This window comes from Atta colombica, unplaced genomic scaffold (genome assembly GCF_001594045.1).
Source record: "Atta colombica isolate Treedump-2 unplaced genomic scaffold, Acol1.0 scaffold281, whole genome shotgun sequence".
Lineage (NCBI taxonomy): Eukaryota > Metazoa > Arthropoda > Insecta > Hymenoptera > Formicidae > Atta > Atta colombica.
Genome location: NW_017259383.1, coordinates 948,584 through 970,472, shown reverse-complemented (window position 1 = coordinate 970,472; position 21,889 = coordinate 948,584). Strand labels below are relative to the sequence as shown.

The window sequence follows — 21,889 nt, the reverse complement described above, 5'->3', positions numbered from 1 at the left end:
ATCTCTTTAGCTAATTAAAGAAGCTCATAATTTGTGGTTTATTTCTATACCAAATCAATTAAAATTCTATGAATACGAAAATAAAATTCTTACAATTGTCTTTTGCAAATTATAGTAGTTTATAAATAAAATAGTGACTATATTATTGATAATATTACATTACTTTAAATGCTTATAATTTCCTAAATCAGTTTTATTTATATCATTTTTTCTCATAACTTTTTTATAATACGTTTTAAAAATTGGGGTGCAGCGTAAATCGCCACACCTATCTGTAAAACAGACCATAAGCTATAAATTACTTAATCTTTATAATGTTTTATACTTAGGCCCATATTCAGAATATACGCGCTCACAATGATGTTAGTGCGCTAACATATTATACATTACGCATGTTATAGAGTTTCAGAGATGAAAATGCGTTTTTTTCGATAAAAGCGTTCTGAACGAGCTTTATAGTGTCAAATAGCTCTATTAGAGCTGAAGGCAATCGAGCATATATGGAAAAACTCTTGAAAAATTATCGCGTTACATATTTACATCTTGCAGAACAGCGTAAAGTAAATATGCGTATAATTTAATAAAAACGTTTTATAACGAAGTAAAAAGATTCTGGAAAATCTTATGTGCACTCGTGGGTACTTTATACAGATAACTCCAGTAAAAGAAAAAAAATAGAAATACGTAACATTACTGCCTACTGTGTCAGTTTTGGAGTCCATTTTGTCAAACGTTCATTTTTATTTATCTTAAGAAAAAAATTAATTATTGTAAAATTTCAAAGTTATAATAAAAAGTTATAATAAAAAATTGCAATATTATAAAAACTTATATTATCTGATAGAAGATATATTATCTTTTTAATTTATGTTTTATTTTTACCTTTTGTTTGAGAAATATTATCTAAAAACAAAGTGGTATTTCGGTATCGATGACTTTCCTTCTATAATGTCAAATTTAACTATTGTTTTAGTGTAAAAGAATTGAGTAGACGATTTGAATTAGATTAAATTTGACACTATATAGATTTAACAGTGTATTGATTTTCAAAATCGAACAAATAGTGCTCTCACACACACTACATCAGTCTTTCGACTGAATTTTGTTCTGTCGCTTCCGATTCATGTGGCAAAAGTAACAATATTTATTTTCCCTCTGATCAATTTCGCAGACAATATTTATACAGTATGTGCGTTATATCCACATTGTGACGCACATTGTAAAATGGAGGGGGATAAAAATGGTGCAACATAAAGCACTTATTTTTTGAAACAATAGAAGTTTTATAAAATAGAAATTTAATCAAATGTTTTATTTAAAAATGTTTTATTTAAAAATAAATTGGTATAATATTTGTTCTTTCGCCTTAAAAGTTTGTGGGCGTCGACAGCAAAAGATTTGTCAGGATTTATTTGTAAGTTCAGCGTAGATATTCGTTAGATTGATCCTTGTAAGTTGTTACTTTATAGATGATTTACGGAGTTTACGGACGACCGCCCTTCATTCACGATTATAAAGATATCGGCGATATATTGACGCTGCGCCAAAATGAAGGATCATCAAAGCGTGAGCAGATTATGTTGTCGACATTTCATAACCTTGAAGAAGAAAGTCTTGCGTATTGAAATTGCAGTAACTAAACTTTCTCGTAAAAAATACACTCTTGAGATTACATTCTTCGTAAAAAATGGTGATACATTCTTAGAAAATTTTTCTGCACTTAAAAATTTAACGAATTATTGCTTGTTCAAGAATTTACTTGTAATACAACAATGTCAGACGAATAATAAAAGATGATGATTTTTGTAAAAGAACAAAAATTAATTAAATTGGAATTAATTAAATGAGTAAATGAGTAAGCAAGATTTCTATTATACTTATAATCAGGAGAACGTCTGTTAGCGTCGCCTTTTAAGGCCGTTTTCGTCATTGCCATTTATATGCTCCGTTGTGTTTGTAGAGTGAAACTCCGACATAACCATAAACGGAAAGTCAACGAACCATCAGCTGACTTTTGATCAGTCTTTGTTCTTCGATCTTAAATGCGGAATTCTTTATTTTAATTCAATAATAAACATTGGTGAACATCTTTGAGAATGTTGCTGTTTTAATCTTCTTTATAAAGCGCGGTGAAAGTAGAAGAGTATTTATACTTGGATTCTAAGCGTTACATTCTTCAGCAAATCCAAATTAGGCGTGAAAGTCTTCTTACTATCTATTTTACCAGCATTTAGTTTCATTATTATCATTAACAAAAAGTAGTAACAATATACCGTTTATATTTCATTTCGAAAGTCCTCCAAAGTCATGAATAATCTGATTACACGGAAAGAATTTACTGAAGATTTTACTGAAATATCTAAAAACTTTAGGTAGATCTGAAAATAATTTTATTGGACCATCCAAATAATTATGTAGGAAACTCAAGCATGGTGAATAATATTGCAAAAAGTTTTGGCATTTTAGCAACCAACTTGAACGTCCTATATAATTAGTTTAATAATCCAATAAAATTTTTTTTAGTTCTGTATCTAAATAATTTTCTAGATATTTCAGCAAAACTGTTTTTTTCCATGTGCTCTTTTATTTAAAGTCATAGAAAGTTCAAGCATATCTGAGATACTCGAATTTCTCAGTTGTTATGCGATCCGTCTCGCGACTGTCTCACGTTGCACGGCACTCGTTTTGCAAGACGTTCATCGATAGGTACAATACAGGTGTTCTCCATCCCCACTCTGTTCAGCGACAAACGGCAATGCGAGGCACCTTACAAAAGGTAATATACCTATCCGCGTGGTACCTGCGAAGCGAGACGCGCCGCGAGTGGGAGAGGAGTGCGAGAGTGCGGAAAGAGAGAGAGCAAGAGGCATTCGCGCTAAGGAGAGACCTGTACCTCCAGCAAGTCAGTCACACACTCGGGCATGTTCGACGGGGACGTTCGCGCACGTTGAACGATATATCATCGCAACAATATACAGTGACGTTTCGACACATTCGCAGGATACATATACTCGTGGAATGATATGATATGTCCTTGAACGAAAGGTACGAGTCATTTCTGGGACAATGAAAGATTAGAGATTAATCTAGGATCCCGCGGGAAGCTGCAGAATTACCGAATTTCCTCGTGGTGACGTGTGTCTCTCAGTGAAATCGCCGGTAAATCGAGAGCACCAAGTGAGAGTAGTGCGCGCGGCTGAGTGCTTTGTTGTATCGAGTGCATTATTGTGTGCACCGTGCGGAATGCAACGTGGGTTGCTCGCCACGGTGCGTTGCGTGCCACCGTGGCCCCGGAGTGCGCGATTTGCCGGTAGAAAAGGAAAAGTTGTAGTGCACAGGGATTTCTAAATGTGCGAGGTCGTGCCGCGACGAGCGGGTGCTTCGGCGAATCCGGATGTCAGACTTTTTAAAATCGCGAGCTGCTTCACGATTACTCGCGGTCGCTCTTACGTTACACTCACGCAAGAGTGCTAATTAAATTTTTCTAACCGGTTAGTCCGGATCGATCGAACACTTGCAATCACTGGTTGCGTGATTGAAAGCTCGGTTAATTACGTAAAAATGTCACGCGGAGACATTATATTATTCCAAGTCGGAATTCGGCTTGTACGCGCGCGAGAGGTTCTTTAAAGAAAAAGTTAACTTTTCCACCGCAATTTTTAATTTGTATGCAAATCGAATGGAGATCCGATTGACAGAGAGATCGGAGACCGGAATACAGAATTCCAGTCTCAACAAATATCCCAACAAGTTTATCTTTGCACAGTGACATTTAATCTGTGTGTAAATCGAAAAAAAGGATTCGATCGACAATGTACTTTTAAAACTTCCGAAATAGAAATTTTAAAATGGAATAGAAATTATAGTATATAGTATGTAGAATGCTAAGTATGTAGAATGCTCTTGTTTTGCTTGCTAACATTTCAATTCGAATATCATGATGAATGGAATCGATATTTCATATTCAGGAATTTCGTATCTTGAAATCACAATTTATATTTGATGTGTAATAAGATAAATTTATCTTTGCCGTTGAATTCTTATCTCGAGAGGATACTTAAGGGATTGCTTAATCTGTCATCACCTTTTTACCAAACATGATTTATCTGTCATTTAGCTGAAAATCTTTTATATCGGTTAATAACTAATTAAAGGAATATATTTATAGGAATATATTTATTATCATGAAATTTATGCTAATAATTATTCATCCGATTTATCAATTTTGATTGCCACGTAAACAGAATTCAATGTTAAATGTCAATTCTTCAGCGACAATCTAAACGCAGAACAAATTATCTTTCGCCGAACGCTAGATTAAATTTATACGCTGACGTAATGCGCGTTCGAGTTTGATCACAAGCAGTTTCTTTGAAAAAAAAATAGTCACGATCTTGAAACGTGTTGTATTAATTTTTTTGCGGATTGATTAAAATATCGTGTCATGGCAACGTGTGACTACTACAATCATAGCTGATCTGCATTAGTAAAAACATAAAATCAACCCGAAAATTAATGATTCTAATTAAAATTTCGTTTGTATCAAACAGAATGGATAAATTAAATAATTACACAAAAACTTCAGCAGCAGGTGATTACACGAGCATCGATCGAATCCTCTTGCTTCGCTTAGACGATACCTTTCGCTTTCAACAGCGATTCGTTCGCAACACATGAACGTTTAATCAGCCTTTCGCGGGGATTACTTCGTTAGCTCGGACGTTTATCGTAAATGAGAACGGCGAATAACTTGCTGCAATTGGGAGTCGGTGTAGGCAACCAAGTGGAATCCGGCCTTCTCGTCGAAGCACCCCTCGCATCTCCTCAGAGATTGTCATAGTCGAATTTTATTATATGTTCCGGGACATGAATAACGTCATTACGATGTAACGCTATAAAAACCGTCATGCCGGACGAGGATTGCTCGCGTTTCCTCCCGGGACATTGCACCGACCGTAAGCACGTGCGTCGACACTGATGGTGAAGACCCAGATGATATGGGAACCGGCAAAATGAATAGAGAGATTCCCAGCAGCACCCTTGCGACCTTGAGAGGGATTTTGGTGAGCTCGTTGTCGAGAGAGAATCTCGGCCCACACGATCTTCCCGTTCACGAGCATACGAGGCATCGATCAGCCAGAAAAGTGCATTTTCACGAAGGTAAACTGGAAGTAGAAACCATTTTAAGATAATGGGCATGAATGAAACGGGTGTTATCTAGCGTTTCATGTCTAGCGTAATTGCTTCGCCGTTTTTCACATTTCATAGATTTTAGCAAATGAACATAAGTCTTTAACTCTCTATAAGATGACTTTTCTCTAAACATGGCTGTATTTTCACTATCTTGAAGTGAGATTTCACTCCAAGAAATTTAAAAAGTAAACGATATTACCTGAAATGGCACATAAAGGTTTTGATCAAATTAAGACCGAAGTAGCGTCTAAATCCAATTTACGTACGAGATGATTCGAAATTGTAAGGAAGAGCTTGATTACACGGGAGCGCTTCAAGTTCCCAACATTGAGTACATCCACACGTTGTGTATTCCCCCATCATGATCGTGCGATAATTTAAATATAAATGGAGGAAGCGGCTCGCCCATCTACCGATGACATTGTTGATCGATTATGTTGATCCCCACATATGATTTATGTACTACCATAATCGTTTACGTACACCATAATCGTTTAAAAGACGAATATAACGAGAAGAATCTCAGCCGTCTCCCACGGTGTAGATTCACGTGGAATTAAAATAATTGCAGGGCAGTAATTCAACTCGAGTCGCGCAATCGATGAAAAATACCGATTTATTTACTCTGTTAAGAAACAATATTTCATTTGAAATTTTAACTCTTGAATTTGACGATCTAATCTAAATCGAATATAAAATTATTATCGAAATAGCTTCTTGCAGAGAGACGCGGAGTCTAATTTTCTTCCTCGTTCACATACAGTTATATATCAGTATAGTTTCTGATTCAAATTAATGTTAAAAACTTTAAATTGACTATGCATCAAGCGTTAAGTGGTGGTTCGCCTTCGACGTGTGCTTCAAGGATAGCCTCCGGTTTGCACATTTCACTTACGACATTGCGCACCTAACTTACTCAACCGGCAACCGATAAAACAACGACACGGTGATTTTCTCAAACGTAATTGACCCGTTAATGAACAGTCATAATGAACTCCCGAGAACGTTTCGCGATGGAAATTTTATTCGCTATATGGATGGGGCTTATTAATTATACTGAAATATCTATAATCACCGAATTATGGAACTTTCTCATGCGAGAATGTCATGGCGATTGAGACTTCATTATACCAAACTTATGTTAACCGAGAGTTTTAATATTTACCTTGTAGTTTAAATGATGATGATATAGTATGGAAAAGACGATTTTGCTGAAATTTGAAAATTTAACGAAAAATACTGAATTGAATGGCTCTCTATGCCTTATAAAAATAATATACACATATGTAAATTATATATGTAATATTTTCATGTTAAAATAATTGATACGTATAACAAATATCCAATATAACGTACAGAAAGATTTTGCTGAAGTATATGTATTTTTATTAATAAAAAAGTTATAAAGAAGCATTGTCAGGTATGTCACGAGAAGCATTTAAAAGTATTTAAAATAATTATATAGAACGCCCCAAAGCTGATTGTTAAAATGTCAAAATTTTTTGCAACATTGCTCGCTATGCATGAATGTTCTGCGTAATTACTTTGATAGTCCAATAAATATTTTTAGATCTGTCTAAATTTTTAGATACTTTAGCAAAATCGTTCTTTCCGTGTATGTTATGTTGGATATTTCTGTCATGTGTAAGTGTGTGTGAGTAATGCGTGTATGTGAATATCAATTTAAAATTATTTATAACGCGAAGATATATTATTATATTATGTTTTTCAATAATCTATTATTTCAATGAGCCATTCAAAATTCCTGACTTCGCTGAAAATTCCAGAGATCGTAGAGAGATCCGGTCAGCATATTGCGGTATGCGTAATGCATACGCGAGCGAATTTTCTCATCGACGGAAACACGCGACGGGGATGCATAAAATAATACAACTTCCTTACGAGGAGTAAGGAGAAACTTGTATGGTCTATGCCGCGCAGGCGGCGATGTCCTGATAAGAATCTCGCGACGCGTTTCTCGTTAAGCACATTAAATACCGGCGCTGCTTAGGAAGCAACGCCAGGCAACCGCCACTTTATAGCCGTTCTGGGAACGATCGTTTCCTTGACAGCGGATCTCCCAGACAATTACCGCGCACGCCTCCTCCGTGACTAATAGAATCCGTTGATGTCACGCGCTGAAAAGTACGCCATTCTCGAATAGGCGTCGCACAAAACGTGCGACGATGTCTGCGAAGTTCCGGCTCGAGTGCCGATTGTTGTCTGATCAAAAACCCGAGATGCAACGCAATTGGAGTGTCGTCACGCGTTTAGAACGACTTGCACGTAAAACGCGTTCAATGAAGAAACGTGACACATCTTTGGAGATGCGTGACGGCACGCGTCGATAAGATAATAGATAACTCGGAGATAAGAGAAAATTGCTTCTTTCGGATTTTTAATTTTTTTCTGTCATCGATTCGACGAAAGGAATTGCGACGATAATTGCGATTCTCGTGAAAGGCGTGCATCATCATTCGCGACTCCATTAACTAGTCTATATATGAGCAGGAAGCGCCGCAAGGGTGGGAAACGGTACGGGTGGGGTTCCCTGATTGTTAATTACAGGATAAATCAATCCACGCCCCAATTAATTGGCTCGACGTTTGCGTTTACACGGGTCCGTCTTCCGTCTGTGCTATTTTTGTTAATTCTCATACAATACAAATACAGCAAAAGTCCTCTTTTCAACGATAATCCTAATTTTCTAATTAGAGGGTAGCATCTTCATTTCCGTCTTCTATTTTCCCGAATGACTAGAGCTTATTTCTAGTTACCGTTATTATGGATAGTAACATAATTAAATATTAGTAAAACTTATTATTATAATTGTTATTAATGAAAGACAAGTTACAGGTATTATAAATTATAAAGAATTAAATTAAAATATGTAAAATTTTTTTACTCGAGATTACAAAAATTAGTAAATAGAAAGGTCAAAAAATATGAGCGCATTTATTGAATCTTTAATTTTAAACTTAATTATAGTTAGTATTAAATAATAGCACTAAATTTTACGTTAAGAATTAAACTAGTTTTTCATCAATGAAATCATAATTTCGATTGTACTTAGTCTTCATCAGCCCAAATATGAATAACAAGAAAGAGAAATCATAATGAAGTAGTTAATAATTAACCATTGGAAAAAAAGTACAATAGGTATATCAAAAAATAAAATCATATAATATCAAGAGTTTTAACTATTTCATCGTTGACGTTAAGAATGTAGTAATTTTCATATACTTTTATTTGTAATGTTTATTATTATCATGTTCAACCTGTGATATAATTTTATATTTTTTAATATATTGTATCTTTTTTTCAACGGTTAATTATTAAGTATTTTATTATGAATATTTATTCTCTTTTTATTATTTGTATTTGAGCTGATAAAGACTTACGTATAGTAGTATAGTCGAAATGTTTCCTATGATTTTATTGATGAAATATTAATTTAATTCTTAATGTATGTTTTAATAAACTAGTTTAACATTAAAGATCCAATAAATATGCTCGTGTTTTTTTACCTTTCTATTTACTAATTTTTATAAAGAAATGTTATTCACAGGAGGAATTTGCTGAAACATTAAAAAATTTAGTTGGATCAAAATAATTATGTAGGACATTCAAGCATGATGAGCAACACTGCAAAAATAGTTCCAACATTCTGTCAATCAGTTTAAGTATCCTATGTAATTATTTTGATGATCTAACAAAATATCTAGCTAGACTTTTAAATACTTCAGCAAAATTGTTCTTTCAAAGATATTACACAGTGCGAGAGAAGTTTTCTTTTTAACATGCAACATTCTTACTACATCGATTGCAAGATTTATTCGATAATATTAAATTGTTGGCTAACAAAGGAATCGGAAAATATTGACGCATGACATTTCGCTCGAATCAATATTTAACAGATGGTAACAAAATTTGGTTGGAGATTACACACGCCAATGTGTACTCTTGTAGTATCTGTTTACATCAGCTGAGGATCAATAGCTTCTAGCACGGTTCGCTTATTGTCAACACTCATAGATTATATATCAATATATCGATATATCAAAATCTTGTAAGTAGAACAATCAATATCATCCTATCCTCTGAAGGCAGAATAACCTAGAAACAGATATAATATTTATAGTACACTTATTATATCCATTACAAAATGCTTATTATTTTACTTTTTAGCTAAAAAAGAATTGTTCAGATTCCAATATTTTAATATCTTATCAGATCTATTAAGAAAATATTAATATTTGAGAAAATTGATATTACACTGGCGGCAATATATCTTAATGAAAAAATGCCTACCATTTTAAATATACATTTCTTTTTTGCTTCTTTTTACGGAAAGACATTCTTTTTATTGAGAAATATAATATTTCATTCGGAGACTACTGTAACTATTCACGAATATTTTTATCCGCATTGCGTCAAAACAGAGCGTTCACTAACCGCGCAACATTATATAAAGTCTCGTCATTTTATAATTGTTGTAATTGACATAGGCCTAATATTTTCTCTTTTTCTGTTTTAGGTGAGTACCTTGCCATAAAAAGCTGCTATACAAGTCATTCGGATAATCGCGGTACGTAGACTTGTGCGAATGCAATTACTGAACACACCGAGTTCAATCATCTTCTCGAATCCGATATTTCATCTTATTCAATGCTTCCAATCCAACAGTAAGCCGATGCAAACGTGAACCGATATGTCACTAGTCGATCTCTCTCTAGAATTTCGATGAGTTTAATAATTTAGTGCGATATATAGAATTCAAATCGAATATGAAATTTCAAAAATAAAACTTCAAATGTTTTCACCGTCTGGCATAAAATGAAAATATTTTCACATATTTGTATAATATCTGAAATCATGAATTGCTTTGGTGAATTTAGGATTCTGTACATTATGGTTGATATAAATTCACGTTATTGACCGCACCGAGCAATCGCGACGACACGGGAATGACTGAACTTTTAAAACAGGATGAAATAAATAACAGTCGGATTAATTCCCAAGATTAGAGGGAGAATTTATATATCGAAGCTTTTGTGGGAAGTCCGCGGCGGTCACGCGATATTGCACTTTAACGCGCTTGCATTCCGCGAGATCTCGACGCTCAAGGGTGGAATAAAGCGAAAATGATCAGTGTGCCATATTTTAGAGTCACTTTATCATCTTTTACGGCGTTATTATCGTTCCAAACTAGAAAAGGAGAAAGAAACTCGCTGAGAGTGCGTACGTGCTCAAAAAGCTTAATCCGTGCCCAAAGGACGGCAAATTACTCGGACGAAACTTGGGCGCATCACGTGTTGTTGCGTTTGTTGGTCTTATCTCTTTTTTTCTTTCGTTATGCAATATGTTGTTGCAGGACTAAAATAGTGTGAACCATTAAAAAGATCCTTTTTCAAACATTTTTGCAAAAAAGCACATTGTTAAATCTATAGAAACAAATTTAACTTAACGTGAGTCGCCATTGCTCCTACTCAATCTTATCGTTATTTACTAAAACAATGGTTATATTTGACACTATATAGTGTCAACTTGACAATATAGTGTCAAATTTAATTATCATTTTGGTAAAAAATAACGATGTATTTAGTAGGAGTAGTGGTGACTAACATTAGATTAAATTTGACTCTATAGATTTAACAGCGCAATACCCTACGTCGAAAGGATGTCGAGCGTGACGAGCAATTAATTTCAAACCCTTTCGAATCTTCAGAGTTTGCGAGAAAGTTTGCAGTGTGTATCAAGTCATTGATAGTTCTAGGTCTTTCTTAATGAGCTCTTAAATCTCAAAAGGACAAAAAGAAGATATAACGTGACTCTTTATTGATGCTTAACATATTGTTGATGAATGAGAGAAAGAGGGAAAGAAGAGAGAGAGAGAGAGAGAGAGAGAGAGAGAGAGAGAGAGACAGAGGAGGGGGGCAAGAGGGAGAAAAAGAGAGAGAATCACTGGAAAAAATTATGAAATGAGACAGCAAATAGGTAAATTCTGAAAAACGTCTGTTATTGAATCGCGAATCGCGAATCAATGGAGCGAGACTTGAAATGGTGTCGTTGACGAACATGTCAGTAAATATTGATTTTAAATCAAGAGCGGCGTTGACCATTGTCAATTTGCACTAGTGAACAAATATAAACGCGAAGGATATGTATATGTCAAAACGTCCTGGTTTAATCGACAGCAGATAGTTTATGCTCGCGTGTTGTACACAATTAAAGAAGATCAATTACGATAAATGCTTCTAATTTAAGACATTTGATTAATTATCGCAGGTTATCAAATTGTTCAGTACTTCTAGTTTTTTTAGTAACTATGGATTTGTTAAAATAGATGTAGTTTACTTAACGAGATAAGACTCGTTCATCAAGTATACATTTTCTAGTAATACATCAAATAATGATACAATTTTCGAGGAAGTTTTTGATAATTCATTAATCATCGTTCATTTCTATATTACGAGAACCAGCTGCATTTTACGCGCTTAACTTTATGATGCCCACGATGGTATAAATAGCGAGAATAAGATACTCTTATCGCATTGACACAAGTCACGATATGCAATAACATGTAATATATTGCGATAAATATTTTCCTTGACTTTAGCGATATGATCATGCGTAAATTTTCATCATGAAGTTTTTTCAATGTGATATCGCAAGAATGTTTTGATTTATTTCAAAATTGGCCTTAATTTATAAAATTTATAATTAAAATTAATAATTAATAATTTAAAAATTTAATTAATAATTTATATTAAAATATAATTTATAATTTAATATAATTTATAATTTCATTAAATATTATAAGTTTATGTGAAATATTTTATAGATAAATAATTTTGTCGAGTTTGTTTTAATTATTTTCACATTCTATCTCTTATTTTATAAATTTTCATAAAGTGAAGTAAAATCTGCATAACGTTAGGAGATTGCAATTTCCGTGTCACAATCGATACATGATTCGTCACTCGATATTTTACATATTGAATTCATTTAATAGATCTGCTCGATGTAGATTAATTAACTGATTGACGTCTATCAGAAAATCAACGTAAATTCAGTTCAGCTATGAACATATCGACATTCAGATGGAGAAGTAGACTACTGTATCCCATCTGTTTCCATTGCGAATCTTCTCTTCCAACTCTGGTGAGGAGATCTTGAATAAGACAGTGTCAGGGATCTAGCTGCTTTACGAAATAATACCACATGATAATGAATGTGCAGCATATGAATGTTTCATGAAACGGTTTAGTGTAGTATTGTTCGCGAGAATGTGTTTGACTTAATATGCTTCATAAAGTCTAATAAAATCGAGAAAGTTCACAATGCCACTCTTGGCAGAACACTTTTATTCTCACGCGATTCATGCATGCGCATAACTGGCAAACTGCAGTTTTTAAATGCAGAGGTATTAACTATAACGTTAAAAGCTATTCCCGTGAAAAGAGGCACGTAATCCCTTTTCTAGTGTATATTATAGAGAGATATGGTATATATAGTTCTCTAGTACCTTTTCTAAAGCAGAACATGACAAAGTTAAGTGCTAAGAGTTGCTGATTAAACATATTTATGTTCTAGATAAAATACGTTATGATTTTTTATTTCAAATTTACTGCTTACTTATTTTTCGGATTTGTTGAATGAATCATTTTAAAATTCTTTCATTTTAGCAATCCAGAAGTTCACTTATTTATAATAAGAAACAATTAATCGAATAATAATGCGTTTTAGCATATTAAAAACTACGTTGAAATGAATATAAAGAGAATAAATGTTTGAATAAAGATATTCGCGATCTAGAATAATAATTATATACTTATTCGTTTATAAGTTGCTTTCGATTTGACGCTGACAGAGCAGAACAATATTGTTCTCAATTATGTTCTCCTGAGCGATTCACAAATTTTACGGATGAGAACCGACAATGGCGAGATTAAGATGCACAAACGAACCGTTTCGATTCTATGAACGCGCGGACTTTACATCCGCTTCGCTCTCCACGAATATCCGCTTTGCCACGTGGCTGGAATGGTGATCAGAATAACGTATTCAATCAGAGAGCGGTTTTTTATATCATGACTCATTATATTAATTAGAAATGGCTTACTAAAACTCTCGGACCCAAAGATCGAAGTTAGGTAATATAACAGACAAGAAAGGAAAGTTCTTAATGAGGTTTCACTTTGTCAAACTCATTTGAGATTTAGTTGTTCCTAGCAACGGTATAATATGTATTTATGGGCATTTGCTATGTTATTTCGAATTAGATTATCTAGAATGGAATATAAAGAGGAAAATATTTGTTTAGAAATTTATGTCAGTTAACTTCTTGTCCGAGAAATCTAGATTCAATTCATGCGCATCTGTTACCTAAAAATGTTATTTCACGAGGTATATTTTTGTACATTTTGTACATTTTCTATTATTCAACGAGAAGCTACGGGGAAAATTCTGATTTTATAGAAGATGAATCTGAATAAGCGAAAATATTCCTGCACTCTATTTCTAGGAAACGATACATTCTGAAAACATCTCTTTCTCTTGAGAACAAAAGGGTTGCTCTAAATATAAGGGTCATGAGGATATCGAAAAAAAATCGTTTTATATGAAATCGCCATTTACTATGCAAGATTCCTCTGTTTTTTCTCCTGTCTTTTCTGTTATGATTGAAAATTAAAACTGCATTAAAGCATCGATATGTATATTTTCGTTTTTAATATTACATTCTATAATAATTTCACTTTTTCCAAACATGGGAAAATGTCTCATAACATTCATTAACAATGAAAATTAATTTTTAGATATATATAGTAACAGGCGTTTTCTCGTTACTCGCAATAATTCATATAATTATTATGATCAAGTTCTTGCTCTATTTTCTGCTACGTTCGTTATTTTCTGCTGGCAATGAGTTGGAGCCTCGTTCATTATAAGAAGAAGACGAAAAATTCAATTAAAGAAGTTATCATATCTTAGCAAAGTAAAAAAATGGACAAAGAAAGAAACTATAACAACTATATGAAATGCGCAGGAATAAAATAAAAGATTTAACATCGCTGGTTAATATTGTCAACATATTAATGTATATATACATATTAATTTTAAAAGAATTGATCTTCAGTTTCAAAATTCGCAGAATTACATATCAGACAATAACACCGTCTATTCTTTGACATCAAAATATACTTTTGTGGCTCGAAAACACTCGACAATTCTGTCGAGATGGTCCACCGAAACCGGCTACAATGGTGAAACAAAGGAAGCTACACTGTATCGACTTATCTCGATCGAATAAAAATGCCCGAGGCTTTCAATGCACTTGACATAAATCTTGTGCACGATAAAAAGATCATAGTAACGAGTGATACGACCGATCGTTAATGTCACGCACAAATCGCACAAACCGAGATTTGCGAGAAAGATTTTTTATCCTACTTCTAATGATTAAACTTTAAGGATGTACTAACCGATGTACTAACATCGAAAGAAGCTTAAGATTATTAAAATATATACAGATCTGAAAATAATTTTGTGGGACTATCAAAATAATTATACAAAAAACTCAAGCATGATGAGCAATATTGCAAAAAGTTTTGACATTCTACTCTCTGAAACAAATGCTATCAACAACATTACTTTAATTGAAAATAATTTTGTTAATTCAATAACATCATTAATGAAACAAATATGTCGTGCTCTTGTTTTAATAAAATTTTATTTGTTTCATTCATACTGTTATTAAATCAAGATTATCTTCAATTAAAATAATGCTGTTAAAATATAATTTTTCAATGCAGCAATCAACGTCACTGTACTAACAAAATTATATTAATCCTCGAGAAATCGCAGTATATTTACGAAATATACACAAAATGTATTTATAAATATCGTTAAGTAGCGACATCATTGACCTATTGGCTAAACAATATTGTATAAGTCTATTATATAAGTCATTAAGATTTTAACAACACATTGCATGTCAGTTGAGATTATATTACGTTATACAAAAAAATATAAATTTTAATAAATTGTAGTTATTTCAATAAAACAAATTTTTCATTCACATTGTTTTCTTGCAAAAAATAATCTCGCAATACCGATTTAAGATATTTATATATTTCGCGATCTCCGGCGTTAAATTAAGGATCGCGCGATCTTCCAAGGATTAATAATTCGACAAAATTATTTTTATTTTATATCTAACTAAATTTTCAGATATTTTAACAAAATCGTGCACAAATTCCTTTCGAGCATCTTATATTATGAAAAATTCGCAAACATGATATGATGTTGTTACCAAAAAAATATTACCGATATCACGGTTATGTGCTTGTTCTAGTCCAAGTTTTTGAATAATTCCTCCTTCGTGTGGCGAATACGTGATATGCCAATCTGCTTTGCAGAGATGATCGTCGAGTTGGCTATATCCATGGCAAAGTTCACTTAAACTTTCGTTAAAAGCGACTTTCAGTTTTGATTAACGACCTTTTTCCACGAACATGATTATGCGCTTCGCAGATTTTTGCATTAAAATCGTCTCGTATAGTCCAGATTTGAAAAAATAAATGTCTGATTATTTTTTCCACATCCGCGAAATTATCTCTAAAAAAAGATTATGTGCTACTTCACGCAATACAATCATTAATCATCGAGTTAGTCTCGTCGAATCTTGAACCAGTCGATCTAAGCACGCACGCCATAATTTCGATAATTTAGCTAATGGATAAATTACTCGTCCTCCATATTACCTTACGAAAAAGAATCTTCTCTCGGCGGGTGAGTTTGTATATCGCGCTACCACAGTTAGTGTGAGGAATCGTTTATTATTTACGCAGTCGGGGAGAACGTTCGTCCTACTTCAGCGCGACAGCAGCTGCAACTGCGCAGCATCCAGGCAATTCCTATCTAGCCATTTCCCTCCAATCCATTTCCTCTCACATCGTTCTTCATCCTTTCCCTTCGCTCGCGTCATGAGAGATGTCAATTACCCGGTGAAACAGGGAACGATGGGAAAAAAATGTGCTGCGGTTTATTTTAGTATTTTGGTTTAAATCTTGGAAGGATATTACGTGATATACTCTTAAATTCAATTGATTTCATGATTGCTTTATATAATCGACTTTTGTCTATCGAAGATATGAGACATTCGTGTTCAATTCTCAGACATTCCAGTGGCAAGCACTACTTTCGAAACTGAAAAATATATGAAAAGAAAATTTTCTCGATTTTAAGAATCAACTTTGTTGTGCTCGCAACTTGATACACCGATCTATGTTCGTAGTATAACTCCTGTAGGAATCAAATCTTTTCGACAAAGATTCTTGGACTCTTATATATAATTCAAGCTGAAGGAAACCTCTCTGAACTTTTTTGAAAGTGTCATCATATCGAAGACGACAGGTCCAAACGTGATGATAGTAATTTGCAGGGGGAAAAAAAAAAGAAAAAATCTGATACGGATCGAATGAATGATAGGATATATAATATTAAATGTGACATGTTAAAACCTAATTTTTTTAGTTAAGAAGATACAATAAAGCTAGATTTCTATTTTAATCTGTACTTTCGTCATTTTGATGTCCAAGAATCAGTCGACGAAATCTTAACTTCATTTTAACAAAATTTTAATGTGAGTGAATACACGCATAGCTATCAGTTGAGAATCCTATTATACATTAACCGATTCGCACAACTTACAAAAGCAACAATGCATATCGCCTTTTGGTTGTATGAAAACTCGTATGTGAACACGGCAAACAGAACATAGGGGGAACTTGCTCCTGCGGAAGTTCGGTATGACAGAGAATTAACGAACGAAGTAATACGATGGGATGGCAATATAGACGTACAGAGCGGACACAGCGCCGTTCGATTGATTTCCATTTAGTGGAAGAATGTGATTTTAACTGGGATGGACCAATGAAACTTAGTGAAACCGACAGGGAAATGCGTATTTTTAATTCGTTTAGTCATGATGAGAATATTGACAAGAGGATGAAGGCAGATATGTTTGAAACGCACTTTCGTGGAAAATGATATCAAAGATCAAAGTGAATATACTTGAAAAGCAAAACAATCTTATTAATACAATAATTTTCTTAAATATTCGGATAGAACAGATATTTCTCATATAACATTTCATCGCAACTTATTGATTGGGATGAACCTAATCATCGATAAAGCAAATTTATGAATGCAAAGTGGGACGAGAGATGCGAAAGCACTTTAAGTGCTGCAAAGTGCTCCTTGTTTTCCCGCTTTCCCATTCCGGGCTCTCTCACAGCGTTAACGAGAGATTTGAGAGAAATCGCATTCCCCGCCAATGGACATTTTCTCGCCGTTGAAATTAATCCCCCGATAAATAACTTACTTCACTCTCGAGCGCTCGTCTCTGGCTTGATAATCACAGTGCGATAAGGCTCGATGCAAACTTCTTCAGGACTCGACGACTAATTCACTAACGATTGATGATCGTATCGCGCGGACTCGCACAACTTCTACGGCTTTTCTTCATGAATACGGGAAAACTTTACCAATTAAATATCTCAAACCGCAAATGCAGGGATACTTTGGAATTGATTACCTTGATCAAATGCTCTCTATATTTTCCTTGAAAACTTCGGAAACTTGTTTGAGTTATTAAAATATAACTTATGAAAATGTTAAAGTACATTTATCTTTATATTTCTTTATTAAAAGTAATCATTATATTTTATTATATTTTATTCTATGAGAACTAAAAAATAGGATTTGACATTAAATGTATCATGATGTTTTTTGATATATATATATATATATTGAAGTGATTAAAAAGAGAGAACTTATAGCAATAAATCACGTTACTATAACAATACAGATTATTTCGCACTTTCAAAATTGTGAAATATTTAATATTGATAATGTATCCAGTTTACCCAAACGTTTGGAATAAGAATAATCACTCTCGGAATAGAGATCATCAGCGGATTATCTCCGTGTCGGGATATAATTTTCCAGATCGAGGTAGTACGCTCGAGAGCAAAATCACACAGTTGGGACCACCTTGGAGATTTCTTCTCCGAGATGAGTAGCAAAACGTGAGAAAGAGCGGCGGCGATGGTGGACGTGCCGCGTCGTGCCATGCCGTCAAAATGGTTCTTGCACGGAAACATGGATACACCGGCTCCACGCGGCGAGGGATTCCGATTAGTCTGGTTTCTCGAATTGGTCGTCTTCCCATCTCGCCAGACACGCCCGGAATTTCGGTTGGACACATACGCAGGACCGAGTTACGTCGTTCACGTCAGCAATGTAAATTCGAGTGTGACGTTCGGAAACATCGCTTGGTGAAAGCGACAAAGTTTCGATAATCGCGAAATTTTTAAAAGTTGCAAGCAACACGAAAAGATCTAACAAAATAGTCGGGAAAATTGAAAAGTAGGACAATACCTTGAAAATGTATATTATTGCTTCTCCAACAATTTCTTCAATTACATAGAAGTATTCCGAAAAATTGTAAACACATCAAAATAATGTCTTTGAGATATTGTATTTTAGAATTGTATAATGTTTTGGGACGATTTAGATCAGTGTAATTTTAGTACACAAGCTATTTTCTTTGCTGAATTTGTGTCAGTTTGAATTCGTATACATTTAAGTAAGTCATAAAATAGGAAAAAACTCGTAACCCTCTATTTCTGCGAGACTATATTCGCTCAACTCATTTATCATATTTATATATTTATCATAAAATCAAGAACGACAATCTAAAAACGAATTTCATCGCGGTATGAGTTTAACATTGAAGAAGAAATAACGTGATTTCACCATCGGACAATTCCCTAAAAGAAGACGTTTCTGTATTCCTGCACCGTGATACTCCGTATCGCCATAATCCGTCAGGGGATTTGTAAAGGATCCCTATAAGAGCACGCTGGCGTCTTCAAGGTTATCGATCCTTGAGAACAGCATCGCGGACCAAGAGAAGAGCAGATCGACTATGGGAATTGCCAGCCGTTCTCTATCCTAAATCTTCACTTGCGAGACTCTTGAGAATCAGTTTGGTGTTCAATGTTCTATAATATTTTACGTCAGTTTCCCTTTCTCGAAGCTATTTTCAGTTTTTTTAAAAAGAATCCAAACTTGTCCAAGAACATCAACGATGATCTCAACTTCAGTGTACGATTCTATTTGTATGATCGTCCAAGTGTTAAGAGCTATCAAACTTTCTGATCGAGGTCACCTGATTCTCCAGCGAATCGCGATGACTATCATTCAACGCGATGCAAAACGCTGCTTCACGCGAAAGCGCTGACGAGGCGAAACTCAACGGCAAAATAATAAATCAAGCTATGGTTGATAGCGAACAATAATCAGGAAACGAGGGATGATGGGCAGAGAGAAGCCGAAAAGGAGACGGAGAAAAAGATGGATCACGATGGAATTAAGCGGACTGAATGGATGTACCGAATGCGTACCGCTCTACGAGATCGAGGGTTGACCATTTCGAGATAGGGTTGCAGGTGGTGACGGCGATGGCTGATCGATGCAACACCAGCGCCACTAGCCGCGTCGTTCAGCATCGCAGACGATGGAGGACGGCCGGCATTTCCATTTCTCTCTTGCTTTCTGCTCCTGTATCTCGTGATTTTTTTCCTTCCCGTTTTATCTCATGGTCATTCTTTCAGCTTCCTCCTTCTTTCAGCTTATCTTTTTTTCTCGTACAATGTACCGAGTACGCACTAACTGACAGTATCGCCTCTCTTGTTCCATCCCTCCGTTATCATCTTCCTCTATTTCTGTCCTCCACACTATATCCCTCCGACTCTTTCTAACCCTCTAGGATCCTTGCAACGATGTACTACGCACGTACTAACCGAGCGGCGCACGTCGGACTTTCGTGGGAGTCAGTGCGACCCTTTCCGCGTGCGCCACCCTCTAGTCGGGGGTTGCCTCGACGTAGCACCTCGCGCTGTTCTCTCTCCCTCTCGATTATCTCACAGGCTCAGTTCTCGCCTGGAGACCATCCGGTACGCAGGTGATCCGGGACCATCCATCTCAAACGCGGATTCGCGATGACACGTCGACTTGCCACGAGGTGAACGCGAGACTCGCGCGTCTTAAGGTGCTTTTTTTCATTGTACTTTCTTGTGCTGTAAAATCTCCCTCTGCTACTTCCTGTTTTGCTCCTGCTCTGCGGTCCGCTGCGGTTGGCTCGTTTTAATGCGGATAAGAATTGAAGATCATGTTTGTCTCTTGGTGTCGACAGTTTTCGTTGTTATCTGTTTGTTTCCATTGGTCTAGTAATTTGACAAAGTTAAGAGGGGATGATAAAAACGATTCAATATTTCGGAAATAGTTGTGCGTGAGCCATTCTTAAATAATAGCTTGGCAATTGAGTATTCGACAATAATAGCTTAGCAGTTGAGTATTCGGTAGATTGTTTTATTTGTGTGAGACTGCAATTTTAATTTTTAAATTAATTTGTTATATGCTCTTCAATGAAGCTACAATTGTATAACTCATTTATATTTGATATTTTGTCGTATTACCTTGACAGATTCTGTTTCATTGACTATAAATGCTGAGAAATGTAAAGCTTCAAAGACAACTTAAAAATTTGCGATCACATATTGCATCATGCATATCTTAATTCTACTTTGTTAAATTTTTACATAGAATTTTAAAATAATTTCGTAACGATGCAATAAATAGAAGTACAGTTTCTGGAAGTATAGTTTCTAATAGTTTTCTTAGTTGTTTAATTTACTGAAGATAATTAATTGACACATTTATGAACTGCATTCTTTTGCTGTTAAAAAAAAAGAGTTTTTCAACAAATGAACGTGCAGGAAAAACTGTTAAATTATTGTATTGACATGATCTGAGATGATCTACTCCGTGAAATTTCGCACGTGGACAGATAGAATATCACGTCTCGATCACGTGGCCACTATGATTTCATGAAAATTACCGCCTGGTATCGACGCAATTTTGAGCATCAACATCGACTTTGCTTTAATCAAGGATTAAACTGACAATCTCGAGGATTGATTGGTTAATTTTGAAATTAATCCCCAATTGAACTTTGACCTTATCTTCATACGATTTGACATATCGATATCTTGTCACTTGTTTTATTTGTTTAAGATATTTTAAATCGGATACACACAATTGAATTAATATTGCTAATTTTATCCATCAAATGACTTTTCATTTTTACGTATTTTAAAACTGTTGGTCTGATTGCCAGCAAAATGCTGTACAACAGCATAGAAATGGTATCAGAATTATATCTCCATCGTAATCGTGGTGTTGTTTTGGGGAAACTTCGTTTTCCATCCTCGCAGTCTATGTAACTGACGATCTTGGCAGGCTCGATTTTCTAGAAAATGACCACTCAATTTGGAGTGCCCCAAATTGAGTTCGTAATCAAAGTTTGAGTTAAGCCATTAAAATCAAGTTTTACCGACTTCTACGACGACACACGTCAATTTATCCGAGAAAACTTATTTAAAATGAAGTTTAAGAAATCGAGGTGTCATGTCATTGATTGTGAAAGCGAGGAAATGACTTCCGTACTGAAACTTCTTGAATAATTCGACGAGAAATTAATTAGTGTCATTAATTTTGATCATAAAATTTTGGTCAGATTAATATCAGAATATTTTTTTCTTTCATTGAAACGCGATTTTCTGTA

The 21,889-nt window shown here is 34.6% G+C and overlaps 1 protein-coding gene across 9 annotated transcripts in view; it reads left to right on the top strand.

Annotated features, from left to right (window-relative positions):
* The window catches only part of LOC108689921 (ensconsin), a 174,772-nt gene that overhangs the window by 102,013 nt on the left and 50,870 nt on the right, over positions 1-21,889 (top strand). The window contains exon 1 of one of the 9 annotated variants that reach the window (XM_018196890.1): positions 4,567-5,160. The exons of the other annotated variants lie outside the window; for them this stretch is intronic. Coding sequence (XP_018052379.1) covers positions 4,998-5,160 — 163 coding nt within the window. The 5' untranslated portion in view covers positions 4,567-4,997. Of the gene's footprint in view, positions 1-4,566; positions 5,161-21,889 lie in introns of those variants that run through there. 9 annotated transcript variants of the gene reach the window in all.